Source organism: Hypomesus nipponensis, chromosome 15 (genome assembly GCF_054491055.1).
Source record: "Hypomesus nipponensis isolate SF chromosome 15, ASM5449105v1, whole genome shotgun sequence".
Taxonomy (NCBI): Eukaryota; Metazoa; Chordata; class Actinopteri; order Osmeriformes; family Osmeridae; genus Hypomesus; species Hypomesus nipponensis.
In genome coordinates, this window is record NC_140375.1 from 3,708,599 (window position 1) to 3,727,764 (window position 19,166).

The 19,166-nt window shown below is 46.6% G+C and overlaps 1 protein-coding gene across 2 annotated transcripts; it reads right to left on the reverse strand.

Annotated features, from left to right (window-relative positions):
- Nucleotides 1-357: 357 nt before the first annotated feature.
- Nucleotides 358-19,120, reverse strand: LOC146257067 (mitochondrial intermediate peptidase-like). Of its 2 annotated transcripts, XM_084674865.1 has the most exons (20): nucleotides 18,887-19,120; nucleotides 18,452-18,565; nucleotides 18,085-18,258; nucleotides 17,869-17,957; nucleotides 17,682-17,768; nucleotides 17,455-17,518; nucleotides 17,171-17,353; nucleotides 16,750-16,906; nucleotides 16,595-16,643; nucleotides 16,076-16,136; nucleotides 15,919-15,971; nucleotides 14,197-14,350; nucleotides 13,996-14,073; nucleotides 13,614-13,821; nucleotides 13,053-13,162; nucleotides 12,786-12,860; nucleotides 12,198-12,314; nucleotides 8,761-8,882; nucleotides 7,067-7,140; nucleotides 358-886 (listed from the first exon to the last, which is right to left on the reverse strand). In XM_084674865.1, the coding sequence occupies exons 1-20, from the start codon at nucleotides 18,911-18,913 to the stop codon at nucleotides 786-788; spliced, it is 2,097 nt and encodes a 698-aa protein (XP_084530991.1). In that variant the 5' UTR covers nucleotides 18,914-19,120; the 3' UTR covers nucleotides 358-785. The 2 variants fall into 2 exon arrangements, with proteins under 2 accessions (XP_084530991.1, XP_084530990.1); XM_084674864.1 differs by having other exon boundaries at nucleotides 18,452-19,120.
- Nucleotides 19,121-19,166: the final 46 nt, after the last annotated feature.

Genomic DNA, 19,166 nt, shown 5'->3' on the forward strand with positions numbered 1-19,166 from the left:
AAGGAGCAGCTGCAGCCTCAGTCCCTAATAATTACAGCAGGAATCTGTTGAAACAGATGCAACAGGCAGCAAAGTTGAGTCAGACGACACAGTCGGAAGTATACTTCATGCGAATGAACAGGAATCCCTTAAATCGTTCTTCACAACACCTAGGAATGATTTGATTCCTGACCCCCCCCCCCCCCCCCCTCATTCTCCTCCTCCTCGTCCCTCCTGCACCAAAAACGCTTTAGACAAAACATAGGGAGCAGTATTGCCTTGAAGTCAAAACACTGGCAAATGACAGGAAGAACACATTTGGTATTCTTCCCCTATAATCTGAATAGGAAATAACAATTACTGAATCATACCTTGGAGGAATTTAGTCACATTGTTGATTCATTTTTATTAAGAAAAGTATGGAGAAAATCACATAACCATAACAAAGCAATATCCTGCTTTACAGGATAGTCAATTCTAGAAATCCAGTACATTACACTGCACTTTTATGACAGTCATTCATATTACTGTAATATTTGTAGTACGGTATAATTTGGCTGAAAGTTTTATGGACCACATGTCCTCTGTAATTCATAGTACCACAGTAGTTCATATGGATGTATATGCAGGAAAGAAACACATTTTTCAAACTTCAATTGAGACCAATGACATTCAACAACAATAAAGTGCCGTTTGACAAGTATCAGTGTCCTCCCTGTGTTCTACCTGGAGGGACACCGGCCTTCGATTGACTCGTGGGATATGTAGTTCTTTCCCAAGACATTCTCTAGACGGACGGAATTCTGTCAGCCCTCGGAGTCCATGATGAAGGTCTCAAAGTCGGGGTTGAGCTCAGACACCAGCGCGTCCACAAAGTCCTCCACCGTCGGCCTCTTCTGCAGCATCCCTAGCGGAGACACGAACACCATCAATGTGACGTGGCTCATCACACGCCCTGTAAAAAAAGGTCTTCCAAGCTATCACATAGCAAGCCGTGACACCAGCCCCCTTTGAAGATGTGTATCTTCGCACGGGTGGGACAGCATCGTTTCTGTTATGACCATTTAGCCTGTAGAGGACGTGACCTACAGTGAGATTGAATTGGCCTACATTTCCATAGCAAGACGGCTTGATGACGAGTTGCACATTGTCGAACCTGGTGTTGAAACCTCTCCTCATTCCAATAGCTTTAATGTACTTTTCTAGTGTCATGCAGTCATACCGAGTGACTGCGTACTGTAGAGCTCTACCGTTAACAAGCTGTTGTGAGCAGCACTCGGAATATCTGTCTGTGCTGTTTGGCTGCTAGCTCATGCACGGAGCACACACGCTCTCTTTACAATTCCGCTGCACTCCCCGCTTTGAAGTCAGTTCATTTCCCCTTGTGTGGCTGCCAATGTAAATATGCTCTCTCCCCCTTCCTCTCTTTCCTGCATGGGTCACCTCCAACACACAGACACACACACACACACACATGGACATGCACAGTGCACCCTTCACTTATTCTCACTCTTACACACACACATACACGCACACACACACACACACAAAGGCCAGGGATCTCTGAGAAGTTGCGGTGCTCGAACTGGCTAAGCTGGTGGAAACTGAGCCCTGGTGTAGCTGTGAGTCTGGCATGAGAACCACGCTGGGCTCCTCTTACCCAGTGGTTGCGCCCTACCCCTGGGCTAAAGCGCCCTACCCCTGGGCCTGGGCTTTGCCCTGTCCTAACGCACACAGGGCCACGACCACAGCATAGCCGCAAGGCCTCTGAAGCCAAGGAACAAGACGCCCACATGAAAAGAGTTGGTTTTCACAAATGAACATGATAGGGCTCTATTAAAGACCAGTTCCTGCTTGTGGCTGCCGGTGGTAAAAACCTATTTTTGAAAATTTGGGAATGAATACCTCCACGAATCAAGACGTTGCTACGTTGTGGGGGTTGGAGGAGAGTGCAAGATGGGACCCACCTACTCTGCATGTGTCGAAAGATCTCCAGTGACATGGTCGAACCAGGCTGTCCACAGAATCAATGACTAAACACTTTCTCTAATGACCGAAATGTCCTCACTGGGGCTTCTGCAGGGGGACATGGCTTGCAGTGTGGCAGGCTTGGAGACACACGTTAAGGGAACAGGGAGCCTAGGACTCGACTGGTTTTGATGAATAAAGCGCCAGGGTAAAGGCCCACCCAGCAATACTGTAGACTGGAAACAGAAGGGGGACGGGGGGGGGGGACGGACGGACACCAGGGTCATTTGACCTACGATGCCTGCGTATGTAAGAGCAGTACTGCAATGGAACCAGAGGTTGGTAATTTGCTTTGCAGCTACTGGACATGTGAGTCAGCATAACGATTGGAGACTTCACCAGTGGATCAGTGGATCAGTGGACCAGTGGACCAGTGGACCAGTGGATCAGTGGATCAGTGGACCAGTGGACCAGTGGACCAGTGGACCAGTGGATCAGTGGACCAGTGGACCAGTGGATCAGTGGATCAGTGGATCAGTGGACCAGTGGACCAGTGGACCAGTGGACCAGTGGACCAGTGGACCAGTGGATCAGTGGATCAGTGGATCAGTGGATCAGTGGACCAGTGGACCAGTGGATCAGTGGATCAGTGGACCAGTGGACCAGTGGACCAGTGGACCAGTGGATCAGTGGATCAGTGGACCAGTGGACCAGTGGACCAGTGGATCTTATCTCTGGAGTTTAATCTCTTGTTGGCTCATCAAGTTAGGTTTGGAATTTGAATAGCAACATCCGGACAAAACGAGTTGATCGACTCTCTCTTAAATATTGGATAGGTCAACACCAATTTGGTTTTGTGACATATGCTATATCTTGAATGTGCAAGCAAAGTTGCCAATAGCCTGTCGTTTGTTACTCTGCTGACTCTAGTGTTCATAGGCCTGGGTGGTCAAGGTGACCAGCCCAGCGCGTCGTCACCTGAGGAGCGGGAGAGCTTGAAGAAAACAGAACCAAACAGAACCCGGGAGAGGGGAGGAGGGCCCAGAGCTGGGGCAGAGGAAGGCAGGAATGCAGAGAGATAACCTCCCAGCCATAACACCCACTGTCATATCTGATGCAAGAGCCTCTCGTTGGTCGGGGAAATCCTACTCCATGGAGGGATGCGCCAACACAACACAGATATCGCTGTTGTGTGTTAAGGGCTGTGGAGCTGAATGTGTGCGTCTGGAAATGTAATCATAATCGAACTAAAGAAGTCTACTGGAGCCGGAGTACGATTTTAGATCTCCATGGATCGTTTGACAGCATGGTGTCCTGCCATGATCCGGGCGTTTCTGAACACGACAAACTGTTGGACAATGTTGGCAGATTGAAAGGCATTAACAGGGAGGGTGGAAACGGCAGTCGTTTTGTACCATATGGACATGTGTGTCATAGAGCCCTCGAGATATTGGCTCATTTTTCGGTAGTTACATATAATGTATGGGTATATTCTTATGTTTCATATGTCATTAGTATAATCTAATTTCTTACACCATCACCCACGGGAATAACAGCAGCCAAGTTGACCACTGGTATCTGATAGAACGCAATCTCTTCCAAACTCAAATCACCACAGGGTGCGGCTTCTTCACCTGTCGAGGGAGGCCTGGGTTTGGAAGCCGCAAACGCGCCAAGATTCAACAATAAACAGGGTTAGGTAAACAGGCCGAGTCCAACCAGGCCTCCTCCCTGAGAGTGTCTGATTAAACATCATTTCACAACCTGCCAAAAAGGCCAACAAACCCCAGTGAAATAATGACCATTGTGCTCCAAGCACCACTTGAAAGGAACCCAACGTAATAGATCAGTGAGGCCGTGGCATTAATGCATAAGCCATTTCTCTGGTGGTTGAAAGGGTGTAATTTGCAGGGACAGCAGAGGTCTAATATTTCAAAAGTCTTTTATCCAAAAGAAGGACCAACCCATGTCAGTTCAAGACAGGTTTGAAGAAAGAAAAAAAAAAAGAAAAACTCAAAAAGAAACCATTTCTTAAGGACCAGTTGCTCACAGGGTAACATGGTAGCCAGCATATATCCATTTCTAACAGATATTACGGAACATTTGAGAGGCTTTGATGTGTGTGTGCTTGCTATGACCACCGTTTGGAGAGACTGCATACCAACTTTCTCTGAGCCCTGGAACACAGCACTTCGGAATCATCGACAAAAACGGATTCAGGCTCGGATACCGTGGATAGAGAGGCCTGCTGTGTTTATTGACATGGCTCGGGTGGTGGGAGATGGGTATCTGTGAAATGACCAACAGTTCCGGGATCAGAGCACTGGGGGCCGTGGGGACAGTTCAGCTCTCAGTACAGCTCTCAGTTCAGCAGCATCTGAGTGCCAGCCCGGCCAGGCCAACTGCACCAATGGGACATCATTTGGATCCACTAGAACAGCCACACCTTGAGGTTTCTTTCGCTACAGGGGATAAGGATTACCAGGGGTAACATGCAACAAAGTGGTATGAGTGGCGTGGCCATTTGGCAATAGACGTGTCATTGTTGGAAATCGAAATGCTCGACCTTCTTTATTACAAGGGATTCATATAGCAATATTAGAGGGGTGCGATAAACACAACCTATAGTTAAAGGTCACTATCAGGTTGAGGTAAATTCCTACTGATTAAAAGTACTTCCCAAGAGATTTCTCTGGCACTTAAGTTTCTGCTCGTAACAATTTGAAACATGTCAAGTTGCGCAAAGCAATTAACTTCTCCCTCTCACCTGGAGGCAAACTAGTTTCCTTCAACCTCTGTCATTTGGCTTTGAAGTAATGGAAGGCCGCATTCTCTCAAAACAGTGTTTTAGGAGGACCGAAAAAAAGGCAAACATGACAAGGGCGATGACAAACATTGCAAGGAGCTGTTTGGAGGTGCGGTTGTGTTGGCAGCTTTGAGGTGCCGGAAAAAAAAAAAGAATGGGAAGACATCCTGAAACTCGAATGAACTCTACATGCCTACATAAATACTGCAACCCGGCCTCCAGTACTGCCACTGGGTGACACAGAAGGGTTACATGCCAACCAGACGATGACATATCCAGCCAGTGCTGCAGTGCTGCTTTGGATTTTAAGTACCGTTGAAAAAGATTCAATATGAGTGTCACGAGCCAAAGAACAAACGATACCAGTTCAATACAATACCCAACCTAAGAGGTTTATTAACTTCAAAACAGGGGTCATTCTATCCAGACTGGACTGGGCCAACAGGGCCACAAAGAGCCAGGCAGGGTCCTGGGACCTAACTCCAGTACCTGCGTTGCTCCATTGTTCCGTGGTGTACCCCCTGGTCCTGCCTGGGCAGAGGAGGCTATGGGAACCAGCCGGCCCCATGAAAGCCCTCTCTGTGGCGGGTCCAGGCTTGTGTGCGCCCAGGAACAGAGGGCTTCAGTCAGCCGGGCCCGACAGTCGATCACCTTTCACTTTCTCCCTCTCTCCCTCGCCCATCCCTCAATCTCCAGCACTCGCTCTCTCCTGCTGCTATTTCATCCTGAGGGCTGCTTTTCAGCACTGGCTCGCCTGGGAAACGTCCAGAGGCGGGCAGGGAGCCACGGAGATAAAGAGGCCGCCCTCCGACGAGGCTCTCTGGGCTCGATCCGTTTCCACGGACGTATGCTGACCCATGGTCCTAGTCTGAGGGTGACTGGAGGACAGAGACCTCAGGATTGTGCAGAGCGTCGTTTGAGTTTAATCCTGGCGCTGAGACAGCACATTTCACACATCACACAAATGCTGTACTGTGTGGGTCATAATAAGAATCATGATCATAACAATATCATGATCCCCTCCTCTTTAATATTGTGGAAACGTTTCTACGAACAGAGACTAGTGTAGCCTTCCCGACAGACTTCCGACATATCTCTGACAGCACAGTAACCGAAACAGTCACGATAAAGTGGTTTATCAGGGCAGATGTATGGCAGAATGTGGAGCACAGTCCCCGAAGGACCTTGAGTTAAGCCGGTCTTCAGGCTTACCACAGACTATCACTGCCATCATGGGAGAGATGGCAGTGGAAGATAATAATAAAATAAAAAAAGTATGGTACCTACTCTACTCGAGTACTTCCACTTTCAACTAACCGGAGCGTTTCTCTCCACATTCTGAGAGCATGTGTTATCCAGGGGATCCCACAAGAGAAGCGAGCGTCAGATAACTCGACCGCACGCGTGTTTGAGAAACAGATCTACTAACGGGGAAGCGGCCCCTCGGTGGCTGTCATGTCAGAGGCTCTGGGGGTGACCCTGGGGGAGAGATTTACAGTTAGGTAGCTGTCGTCACCTGATCTTACACCCCCCCTCCCCCTCCAACTCCTGCGCCTGCATCGCTCTGCTTTGTGTCTGTCTTGTCCCGGCCTGCCCCAGAGAACACTCTCAAGGAGGCTGACCCCCCCCCCCCTCCCGGGTGCCCGAACAGGAGTGCCTGAGGACGAGACGGGACCTGACAAACACAGGTCAAAGGTCATGCGGGGGGGGGGGGGGGGGGGGGAACTTGGCCCAGTGGTAGCCCAGTCCACCGTTCATGGTTAGAGAATAAGGGTGGTGGGGGTGGTGGTTGACGGAGGGAGGGAGGGGTAGTGCTGGTGCGATGATGGGAGCCACGCGGGTCCCCAACTCAACATGTGGGGCTGTGGCTGCGGGCTCGGGGCGTGGAGGGCACTGGGGCATGCTAAACATGCTAACCATCCTCCATTGTGAGGCCCCTAGCATGATCTCACAAGCTCCACTACAACAGGGGCAGGTGTGAATACCTGAGTGAAGGACTTATGACCAGGCTCTTCACTGACTAGCCACTACCTTCCATAAACATTAGCTCATATCAGCAGCCAGATACAGTTGCAACATTAATAGAAAAACTGAAGGGGTGAACTGCCAAATAACTTAATCTTCCAAATCAATAACATATGATGCTTCTGACAATTCTCCTGGTTATCCAAGATAAAAGATCATGAAATGGTCATGATGAATAATCATAGTGTTTTCGGGGACACTACCAGAACTGGTAGACATTTAGCAGGGAGATATGCAGGGAAGAGGTGGGGTAAACTGTGTTAAGAGGTCTACACCCCGAGCACTCACCCTCTACCATCAGCATGGGCTCCTTGGCACCCCCGTGAGCCAGCATCTCTCTACGGTAGCGCTCTCCCATGTCCCTGAGAAGAAACCAAAGTGAGTGAGAAGGAGTGAGTGACAGAGAAATGTATGGGGGAGGGGAGATACGGAGTGAGAAAGAAAGAGAGCGATGATGTGAGATTACAGCCACCTGCGTTTCTCCCTCACCTGCATCCAGCCCAGGCCTCCCTAACCCTCCACCATACTGAGCCCAGGCCTCCCTAACCCCCCACCATACTGAGCCCAGGCCTCCCTAACCCCCCACCATACTGAGCCCAGGCCTCCCAAACCCTCCACCATACTGAGCCCAGGCCTCCCTAACCCCCCACTATACTGAGCCCAGGCCTCCCTAACCCCCCACTATACTGAGCCCAGGCCTCCCTAACCCTCCACCATACTGAGCCCAGGCCTCCCTAACCCTCCACCATACTGAGCCCAGGCCTCCCTAACCCCCCACCATACTGAGCCCAGGCCTCCCTAACCCTCCACCATACTGAGCCCAGGCCTCCCTAACCCCCCACCATACTGAGCCCAGGCCTCCCTAACCCCCCACCATACTGAGCCCAGGCCTCCCTAACCCCCCACCATACTGAGCCCAGGCCTCCCTAACCCTCCACCATACTGAGCCCAGGCCTCCCTAACCCTCCACCATACTGAGCCCAGGCCTTCCCCAGCCCCCCTGCCACCAGGCTCCTCTCAGCCTTGATGACAGCTGGCAGAGATCCTACCTACGCAGGTGGAACTAAAACAATGTCGGAGGTGAACGGGTTGAAAGAAAGGAAGACAGGCCAGGAGAAGGAAAAAAAAGTAAAGGCTGCAAAATGTGCGAAGGGGTCCATCTCTGAGGAAGGAGACAATGTGGGAAAGTCTTTTTAGTGAGGACGGTGGTGTGTCTATGGATTTCTGCACCTGCCAGGAGGCTGTGGGTTTCACATGACGGTCATATTCCGTGTCTAGGATGAGACAGATTACCTGGGGAAAGCTGCCTGTCAGGGAGCTATCGCTTCAGTCTGACAGGAATCAGGTTTATACCTCGCAGTCAAATCTAACTTCAATTCTTCATTTGATACAGCAACACCCATGCTACCAATAAAATGCCATGCCTTACGACACAGATTCACTTTCTAAATAGTTGTGGGAAGTGCTTGGTGGTTTTGTAAACAGAAAAACTTACAGTTGACAAACAGGCAACCTCACCCTTAAGAAAAAGAAGTATACTTCAAGTGTAATTTGTAAGTATAAAAAAGTATACTATAAGTATACATAATAAGTATAAAAATAATACTACTATCATGGTACTGAAAGTGTACTAGCAGTGTACTTTTTTATATACCATTTTTGTATTTAGTAAACTGAATTGGCCCACTTTTTAGGTCTTTTAGTACACTTTAAAGTACACTTATAGTGTATTTGAGGTTTACTTTGGAATACTATAAAGTAGCCTGTGCACTTTCAGTTCATGAAGTATAATTCCTAAAGTACCTCAAAGTATACTTTGGAATACTTTCAAGTGGACTTTCAATTAATGTAAAGTGAACTATTTTCTAAGCATACTTCTTAAAAGTATATCAAAAGTGAACTGTGGTGCAGACAATTGTTGAAACGGTGAACTTATCAGGGGTTGGTGGTTATACAGAGGCCAGTCTTAATGGATCCCTCACCTGTTAAGAGGATCTTGGACAAAACAATGCTTCCACAGCATGGAGGCCACCGCTCGCGACATGAGGTAAGAGTAGTACTTGGCCCCGTAGCCAATCAAATGACTGAATCTCAGCTGCCATGCCTACACACAGGAAGAAAGCATTACAATGAAACATCATTAACAAGAGCAGTAAAATATACCTCAATAGTCCAGCCTTCAACACGTCCTAATGTATCCATCTTGATTTAATGATTCTTTGAATCAGCTATTTTTCCTTTGATAAAGTGAGACAAAATATCAAATTTGAATGACTTTTCTGTGTGTGGTGAGAGTGAACTTTGGAGAGCCAGGCTTGTGAAGGGCTTAACTTTTCCTGCTCATAAAAGTTGCTGAAGGAAAAGAAGAAAGTAGAAATTCAGCTGTCGTCACGACTACCCTCTCCCCTCCCAGGAACAGACAGTCCCCTGGAATTTCTAGGCCATTACCTGAACAGAGACCTCCTGTTAGCATTTTTTAAGTAAATTGAAGTAGGTTCCAAGGTGCGGACAGGACTTTGGAAACAACTGTCAGGTCACTCTTTTGTCTAGTTTTTGAACATGCAGCCTCGAACTGTGTTTGAGGTAAATACGGACTTTCGTTTTAACCGTCACCGTCACCTAGTCAGCGGAACAAAAAGAATGGGAATTTCTTAATGGCAGAAAGAGCCCATATTTTCTTCTTTGTTGCCTAGGGGCTCCCTGATTTTTATGTATAAAGGAGATGTCCTCTATGATCATCAGAGGTGATTCTGAGACTCCGGGGAAATTCAGCTGGCAAACACTCAAACATGCAGTCAGTCAATAGCAAGCAGCGGAACCGAGCTAAATTATAACTGCAGTCCTCAGGAAATGACTGCAATCGCTTCTGTAACACTGAAGGCTAAACCTGAGCAATTATAGTGTAAAAGTAGATTATGGCTTTACACTGCCAGGTCTTTCTAATTCAAAGGGAAAAAAAACTAAATACTGAAATAAAATGAATGTGACCGGTTCTTGGTCATATTCATAGAATACTAGAATTGTTTATTTTACATGTTACAGTTAAGCCGGTCTTCAGGCTTACAACAGACCATCACTGCCATCATGGGACAGAAGATAAACAATATATTGTATATCTGAACTCAACTTACTCTACTTGACTACTTCCACTTTCAACTAACTAAAGCATTTCTCTTCGCTTTCTGAAAGGATTCTGGAGCACTTTAATGAATTGAAAACAAAAACGCACACTGGAATTCCTTGCTCTCTCCTCACACCACAACGTTTCACACAAAAAACGGTTTTCCGGCCCCCATCTAACCACCATCTATTCTGTTATCAAAGGTCTTCAGATGAGAAATAGCAGTTCTGCTGTAAAGGCTTGTTTAGAATGATCATAATGTGTGAGCTGGGAGAGAGTTCCAGGGCATCAGTAGGAGCAACCTCCAGTATGGAACCATGTCCAACGAGCCTGGTGACTTTAGACAGGCTGAAAACCCCGATTCCCACAAGGAGAGGCTGCATCTCAGAGAACCATAAGACTGGACAACATTAAAAATGCAGATAGTGAGAGAGAGCGAGACCAGCCAATCAAACCAAGCCTAGATCTGGGACCACCTGGTTTTCAATTTAAGAGTTTCAATTTTCATTTAAAAATAAAAAAAGTCCAATAAGATCAACTGATGGTCTTTTGTGATAGCTTGGTACAATATCCAACCAAAACGTTCTTTATTCCATCCTCATTTTCTTTGCCTGAAGGACTGCTGGGTAAATAGCCATGAAAATACACGACAAAAAGACCAAACAATTGTCACAATGCACTAAAAATCATTTCAGACAGTCATTTAGGCCCCCACCATTTTGTTTTTGACGTTCAGTCATCTCATGATTAATGGGAACTTTTTGAGAGAGTGTGAGTAGGTCATAGCCCAGTCAAGTTAGCATGTCAGCCAAAGGTCCTTTTGATCTTCGCACACAAAAGGCAGGCAAAGTCAGCTGGGCACGATCCTCCTTCATTCTGACTGAGAGATTAAAGACAGTTTTGTTCTAGAACGTTCTGCGGGTGGGCTTTTGTTCGGGGGTGCTAAAGAGCTACGGGTTTGTAAGTATGTGGACTATAGGCTTTACACAACACTATTCATGACAGGCAGACAAATCAGGCGCTTTAACCTCTCAGGGAACATGAAGAGATTGACTACAGTCAACATGGCCAGAGGAATGTCATGCTTACTGCCATTTTTCCAAATATTATCTCCGGGCCCCAGGCCCAAAGGATCTACATTTGGTCCCTGTAGTCCACAGCTGATCTTCTCCTTCCAGAGGGAATAGATATCCCTCGCTCTATAAACTATACACATGTCACCATCACCCCCAGTGTTTATCATCTGGGCCTGTCTGTAATCTGTTAGCCATCCTAATACTCAGTTTACTGTGGAAAGTTTGGCTTTGGCTGCTTTTTTTCAGGGCTGGAATGACAGAGAATGAAAGAGGAGAAAATATGCTCTGTTAACGTGGAATATAAACAAATCTGTTTTCACTTGCTCCAGCCCCATGACTGATCCTTTCAGAGCTAAACAACGCAATTAGGGATTTTCTTCAGAAGGTGAAAGGAGAAACAAAATCATGGAAACTATCCTACTGTGGTAACTTTAGCAATTTGAGCTAAATGTCAGCTTTCCGTATGGTTTTATGGCCAAAGAAGAAATTGGGCAAATGTGAGGGGAAAGTATAGGAGTGACTTCAGCACATTCCCCTCAGAGAAACACACCAGGGTACAAGTGGAAGCACTGTAGAGGCTGGCTGCAAGGGAAAGCAACAGAGGCTGGAGAAATTCGACATGAGGAAATATAGCCTAGCACTAACGCTGTGCGTCCTCTTCTCTTGATGGTGGCCACATAATTACAGCCCAGTAGGAATGCCTTATGAAGGCCATTCCTGGTTAAATGATGGCTGTGTTTTCGATTCTCTAGTCCCTTACGGCTTCACCCCCCCCCCCCCCCCCCCCCCACACCACCACCACTCCCCTTCCCACAGCTGCAAAGGAATCAGCTTTTTTTTCATTAAAGGACCGGGAGAAAGCAGAGTTTCAAATATTTCCCCCAGGGAGTGCTCATTCAAAGTATACCTCGGCTTTGTTATTTTAGCAGGGCCTCCAGAAAAGCTTTAATCCCTTAAACGGTGCAGCGTCTGAGGAACAGATATAAAACCACAGACAGAGAAGCCACAGAGGAAGACTCGCTCGCTCTCTCCGGTCGGAGATGTTTTTGCCTCTGCGTTGAACGGCGGAAGGCAGGCAGCGTGGTAAAGTTAGAGGGGATTAGACTAAGAATGTTGCTCAAACAATCATTAACTTTAAAAGCTGTTATGGAGCTTATTATTCAGTGTCTGTAGACCACCAACTCGGTAGACGAAACGAGGATTGAAAGGGAGAGATACAAACCGTGTTTGGGATATAAGGCAGGCCATAGAATTTCTGCTGCATGTCCTTTAGGAGATCGATTGATGACCTGTTTTGAGGATTACCGTGGTAAATCTGGTCCAAGGCAGAATAGAAAACCTGCAAACAAAAATAACAATCGAAAACAGAATCCTAGAGTTACACACTAAACATACAAATATTGCTGAGAACCATCTGACAGCAGTCTAAGTGTTGTGTGTTGGCTCAGAAGAGCACTGTTGGTTGGAGCACTACACTTATATTCCATCAATCACTCACTCAAAACACTTACAAGGCTCTTATGCCTCGTGTCAGAAAAGGTTTTTTTAAGCGATGGTAACTACATAGATACCTTGTGAAAACAACCATACCGATTAGAGGATAACAGTTTTTGGTGTTTACCGGCTTGCAGGTAAAGGATAAAACCATTTCAAAGACAGTACAATTCTTCTTGGACAGCCATTTTCAAAGAGGTACGGCAAATGTTGCACATTGGAAGGAGTGTTTCGCTTATGAATGTTTCGTTTCGACCTCTCGAAGGACATGTTGAGCCTTGGGCCCAATCTGACTGACCTCCAGCATCACAGTTACCTGTAGTTGGGTATCGGCAGCCCCACATACTTTTTTGGATTCACGCAGACGGGTTACCATTGTCTGAGGCAGAGGCTGCAAGGGAGAGGCACAAACACGTTGTTACAGGGGACCAAACGCCTTAACCTCACATCTCTCTCCATTATCTTAACGATTTTCAACAGCATGATGGGAGACCCCTGTCCACCATCTTGGACCACCATGACCAAATCGCACACGCAGCATATGCATCAATGCCACGACAAAGCGGAACGCCTGTTTGTGTACCTGTCCAGTTTTATAATGGCGGGCGAACTGGCTCACGACGCGGTAGTCAGTGGCAAAGTACTCCATGAGAATGGAGGGCACCTCTGCAAAGTCAGTGGCACATCGGGTTCCTGAGGAAGACAAAAGCACAGTCTCATGTTGCTGTAGCATACCTCTGAGCTACAGGAGAGAGGATATTTCTGTCTGTGAAATTGACGTTCGGAAGCTTCTTGAATTACCAACCAAGGTGTGTCAGCCCTCTGTAGTTACTTTACCCAGTGGCAATGAAATGAACGGTAGCATTGACTTTCAGATCATAGTCTTCAACAATGGATCAACCTCGCTCTCTTACAGTCCCTACACACCTCGACAAACTACATAAACGTACCCGTTAACACACGGTGTATACCTGTCACTGTAAAATGTGTAAACAGAATAGCTATCATTATCAGATTTAGCGGCTACAATGCCATCCTATATCCACAACAAACTGAGCAGGTGCAACAAGATATCCTCGCGCAGTCTGCGCGAGTGCGTGCATGCCGGCGCGAGTGAGAGAGAGGCGGCAAATACGCTGTTTACCCGTGACGTGCTGGTAGCGTGTTCTGCCCAGCATGGAGTGCATGGCGTGGCCCATCTCGTGGAACAGGTTCTCCATCATGCCCGGGGTGAGCAGGGTGGGGGCGCTCTTGGTGGGGTGGGGCAGGCTCAGCATCAGCACCACCACAGGCAGCTGGTACTGACCACTCTCCTGGCACCGCCGCCCGCCGCGGATGGTGAAGTGACAGTCCTGGTGGAGAGGAGGACGACAGGGGTGGGTGAGAGTGTCGGTTGAAAGCATGAAGAAGAAAAAAAAACACACACACACAAAAAGAACATTCTAGTCCCTTATTCTAAACTAAATTGGACACAATAACACATGGCGTGTCCGGAATGGTTGTCAGGTGGGTTTGTGGGCTTCTACCTGATGAGGTTTATCTGCTCGGTGAAGGAAGTCACAGTAGATATATCCCATCAGCCCCTCTGTCTCGTGGACCACAGCCTGGAAGAACACAAAGCCACAAAACTCTTTCAAACCCCACCATGAAGTCTCCCCCATCCCTCCCAGTGTCCCCAGAGGGCACGTCAGGCCGCGTGCGGGGACGTTTGCGGCGGTCACACTCGCCAGTTTGCGGACGTCCTCGCACCACACCTCCCCTGCTTTGGGGGGTTCCGACATGAGGGAGACCCCGTACAGCTGAGTGAAGAGGCTGTTCAGACCCTCCATGCAGGCCCCCAGGGAGAAGTAGGGGCTGTACAGGCTGGGCTCAATGTTGAACCTGGAACCCAAACAAACAGAGACCCACATGACTGGTGCTGGATGCCATTAACATGCATAGCTACTTGTATTTAACCCTTGTGAAAATTAGTGAATTTGCCATTTAGCTATTTATTTATGCCAGACCTTCCAGCCTGAACCCCCCCCTCCCCCCAAAAAATTGAGCACAATACATTGTGGTCAATGGTAAAAACTGCCAATAGACAAGGACAAGAGAGAGAGAAAAGTAGCACGTTCGCAGAACTGTCTGTTTACGTGACTTAAGCTCTCTAAGGGGGAGTGGACCGGAACAGAGAAAGGGAAAGCCCTACATGCTGAATCGCAAGGCTCCTGTCAATCTCAACAGCATGCACAATTCCCCCTTTCTGCTTACGGACAAAGCATACCGTCTGAAGCGTGGCTTAAAGGCATATCCACATGTCACTTCGCTTTAATTCAAATAATTAACGCAGTCGGGGGCTCAAACCCTACGCACAGCTTTATGAGTAATGTAAGTAAGACAGTTCTAGACGGTGCAGAGGGTTACCATACACTGTGTACTTCCGGCTACTTTGAATGTGTGTGTGTGTATGTGTGTGTGTGTGTGTGTGGGGGGGGGGGGGCAGGGTGAATGAGTTCAGTGCTCTACTGTTCTAGCATGCGGAGTCTTACGAGAGAGATGACGGAGATTGAATCACCACAGACCGCAGCACATGGATGGCTACTGAGCCTTTCACCACAAACACAATCTGTTCTTCATTTTTAGAAGAGATGAGCGCCCTGACTTGGGTAGGAGCAGCTAGAAAAGAACTGGTGGAAATTCTGGGCGAGGAGTCTTTAGTTGGACGAGCGGCGTTCAGGAATCGCTTGACGACCGCACACACGCAAGGAGAAGGAGGGGATAACCATTCGGGAACACATTTTCCTTGGTCCCAAGTTGATGGTGGTGGGGGGGGGGGGGGTGGGGGGGGTGGAGTGAAGTACCCAAGACACCACTCCTACTGGTTAGACAGATGCAATGCCAAGGCCCAATGGTGGAAACGGCGACATGCCCTCCCCTACGTATGAGCACGAGTGTCTGCAGTAAAGCTTTAATAAATGCTTGTCCGCCATGCTTGGCTCTTCCACTTATTGGCCTCTGGTGAGCAGTGGGAAGGAAGGGTGCAGCTGATTAATAACGTCCGTAAAAAAGGACGGTGGTGGGGCCAGAAATGGAGAGTCTATATGGGACGGGGCCAGCTCTTCCATTCAGTCATGTAAGCCCTGCTCGCCGCGAGTCCAACCACTTCTACAGCTGTAAACGATTTATAAATCACACCTGGCAGTACAGATCAGGGGGCTTTCTGAACCATCTAAAACCTCGATCAGGTAATAAAGCCCAAGCTCCCTTGACACTACAGAGGACCTAGAGGATGTAGCAGGACGTAATCGGCATACATGATACTGGTTCTGTTTGGGGAAAAAGTACTGATCTGGGTTCCCAGGAACTGTCCCTTAAAAAGGATCAAATGAGAGGCTTGAGTTGGTTGGGAAACATTGCTAGGTTACAAAAACAGTGGATGTCAACAGTAGTCGATGCTCCATACTTACCTTTCGGCACGCAAAACGCTGCTGAAGTATGGGTGGTCCCATGGCATTAGCTCCTGTGGAGCGTAATCTCTGATTAGACAAGGCTACACACAACAGCTGTGTAGGTACCTATGCTTAAGCTAGGGGAAGTCATATTGAACACAGCGGCAATTCTTACTGCATTACGAGGGTTGAGTTTAGTCTTCATGCCTTTCATCATGTCCATGTCTTTGGCTGTTCTACGAGGTCAGATATGAATAAAGAAGCGTTAGATGCAGTTGGGATTGTTTTTTGTACCACTACTTTGTTTTGTTACATTTACATTTTTTATTTGTATTACTTATCACTTATCACGTATTGTTTTTATTATTATTGTTTATTGTTTTAATTGATTTTATGTAACGCACAATGAGCTGCAATTCTTGTATGAAATGTGCTATATAAATAGTCTTACTATTATTATTATTACTATTTAGGGGGGAAAACAAACAAATCACTATCGATCAGAAGTTGCTAATATGCTATTCGACCCAACTGAAGAATCTAACAACATGCATTCTGATGTGTGATAGTATTTACAGAGTCACATTGTCATCTTGTGGACAAACTGATATATGGCACCTTTTCCAGAACAATCAGAGGACAAACTGCAGGCCTATGAATGTAAATACAAATTCACGTCTTGCGAGCAATGTACCTCTCAGAAAGTTTCTCTGTTAGCAACTGTAGAAACGCCATCACGTTCTCTGTGGGCACAATCAAAGGCACAACACAGACATCGTTGGAACAGGAGGACCGTGTGAGCTATGACCAAATGAGGCTCCAGGCCGGCTGGAAGCATGGCGCATGTACCTGGGGTCTTTGCCATGGTGCCTTTCAAGGCCCTGTGTGCGTACGTTTCATAGCCCAATAGCTTGGCCAGTTTGTTTCTGCATTTCAGCAGTTCCTCTAAACACTCCATCAACACTGCATTCGGGTAGAGGAAAATTCTATAGGCGATCTCTCGCACCTGGAAACAAGTGGAAAGGGTCAATGTCCATCGCTTCATTCATTTCAACTGCTGTGACGCATCCTGAAATCCTGTGTCACTGCGAGACACACAAAGCTCAACTTTATCTCTCCCGGACAACAAGTCATGTCGCTTTATGACGTCTACGCAATATGCAGTCCATTTTCCTTGGTATTCACAATAACGCCGACGGCCTTCCGAGGTTTAACTGACATTGGTGCCCCCTAGTGTCGGAAAACACATCTGCATCCTCCCCACACTCACCATGTCGTCAGGGGAATCAGCATGAAGGCCCCCAATCTGAATAAAAGTCCCCTCTTTAGCAAAGTGACGGTGAAGGTTCTCAGGGATGGCTGACTTTGCTATTCTGTTTGGCAAGTGAGAACCAGTCAGAAATTCATGGTTCAGATCCAGGAGCTTGACGTGAAGAGCCACAGCCTCTTTTCTCTGCAAAGGAGAACAAGTCATATCATGAATGGAATAATGCTTTATAGGATGTGAAATGGGTGGTTATTCCCAATAAAAAGTGTAACAGAGGTGTACCCTACCAGTTTCTCATCCAGGTGAATTCCACTGATCTCAAAGTCAAACATGAACAATTCTGCAACTGTCCTTTACAGCAAAAAGGGGGGAAAACGTTTTTCACTGTGATCTGTTGTTCTTACTGACTTATATACTCAGCAATGTCACTCTCAAAACCAGAGGGGCAATAAAGGCCAATTAAATCAACATTTAAAGTACAGCGTTGGTTATCAGGACATAACAAGCTGAATACCTTGTATCTGGGTCCAGTTTAGACGAGACCTCCGGGTCCTTCAACAAATTCTTTAGACTATGGCAAAGTTCAACATTTGTGTTCAGCCTGGTGGAGAAAAAACTGAAAATCTATACTCGCACATATAGTCAAATTCTTTGTTGTTCAACATGATATCTTTCAGTAGAGTATGATGAGTAAGGCTTACTTTTCTACTACAGTGCCAATCTCCATACAGGTCTTCTCTGCTGCCTCACGGTAGGATTGATCTGGATGGGACACTTTTACAAAGTCAGCCTGGACAGGGATGAAAGCAGAACATTGTGACCTGATTATAGTAGGCCTAGGATATATTTGGGATGTAATTTAAACTAGATGAAAATAAACTACTGATTGGTATTCTTTTCAAGCATCTTGATCGTACCAGGTCTGCCACTTTACACAAGCCATCTGAAAGTTGATCAAAATATTCCACTGTCTCAGGTCCAGGAAGACTGTTGCAGGTCTGGTTCACCAGTCGATCTGTCTCCTCCAGGACCCTCTTTGTGGCGATCTCAAAGCCAGCTGGGGACGTCAGCTCTGGCATTCCAAACAAACCCTGAGACAGTTCAGTGTTTAAATGGTAAGACAATTCAATGATACAATGGCAAGTTGGCAACTGATAAGACCTGCCGGTTTCACTGCATTTAAGTAAAACTACTAATATAACTTCGATGACAGCATGTCATTTTTCAATACATTACAATAAAACATAACTACAAACTAATTCATTGCATCATAATCGTACGTACCACATTTTTCTCAAACAACTCAAATCTTTTGTGAGGTCTAGTATTGAAGGCAGGTCCCACTGGTGACCAGTTAGTGACATTTCTCCACATGACCGAAGTCCATATTTGTCTGTGCTTTAAAATGCACAGTAATCTTTTACAAGCCAGCATGGTTCAATTTGATATTCAATCTGATGAGAATATGTAACGTTGGTTATGGCAAATTGCCTGGGATAACTTATGTCTGCTGTTAAACAGGGATGAGTGTTTGCAAAAAGGACGCACTAAACCCTATTAGCTAGCTAAGCTCGCCAAGTTATATGCTAGCTACGTTAGCTATTCAAGTTCGGAAGTAGTTCAATTAAAGTTCTGATCACGTAAAATACTTAACATAAAAGACCACTTTGCGTAATTGAACACGTTATTTCCACATATACATAGTTCCTATTTACATACTGAGCTAGCTAGAGCTAGCGTCCACATGTCGGCTGCCTATTTGCGGATGGTTAACTTGTGACACCAACACACACATTCGCATTCACAGAAGTGCAATACGTTGTTCAAAAATACTTTTTTTTGTTCATTAAATACATGTATTTTTTTCCATCAACATTTTACTAGGAATGCATGTATTATCGTCTGTGGTCACTATAACACGAAAACACTTCACGTAATGTATGCCGAGTACATTTTAACGTCACAGACATGCGACAACCTAAAATTGTAGTAGCCTATG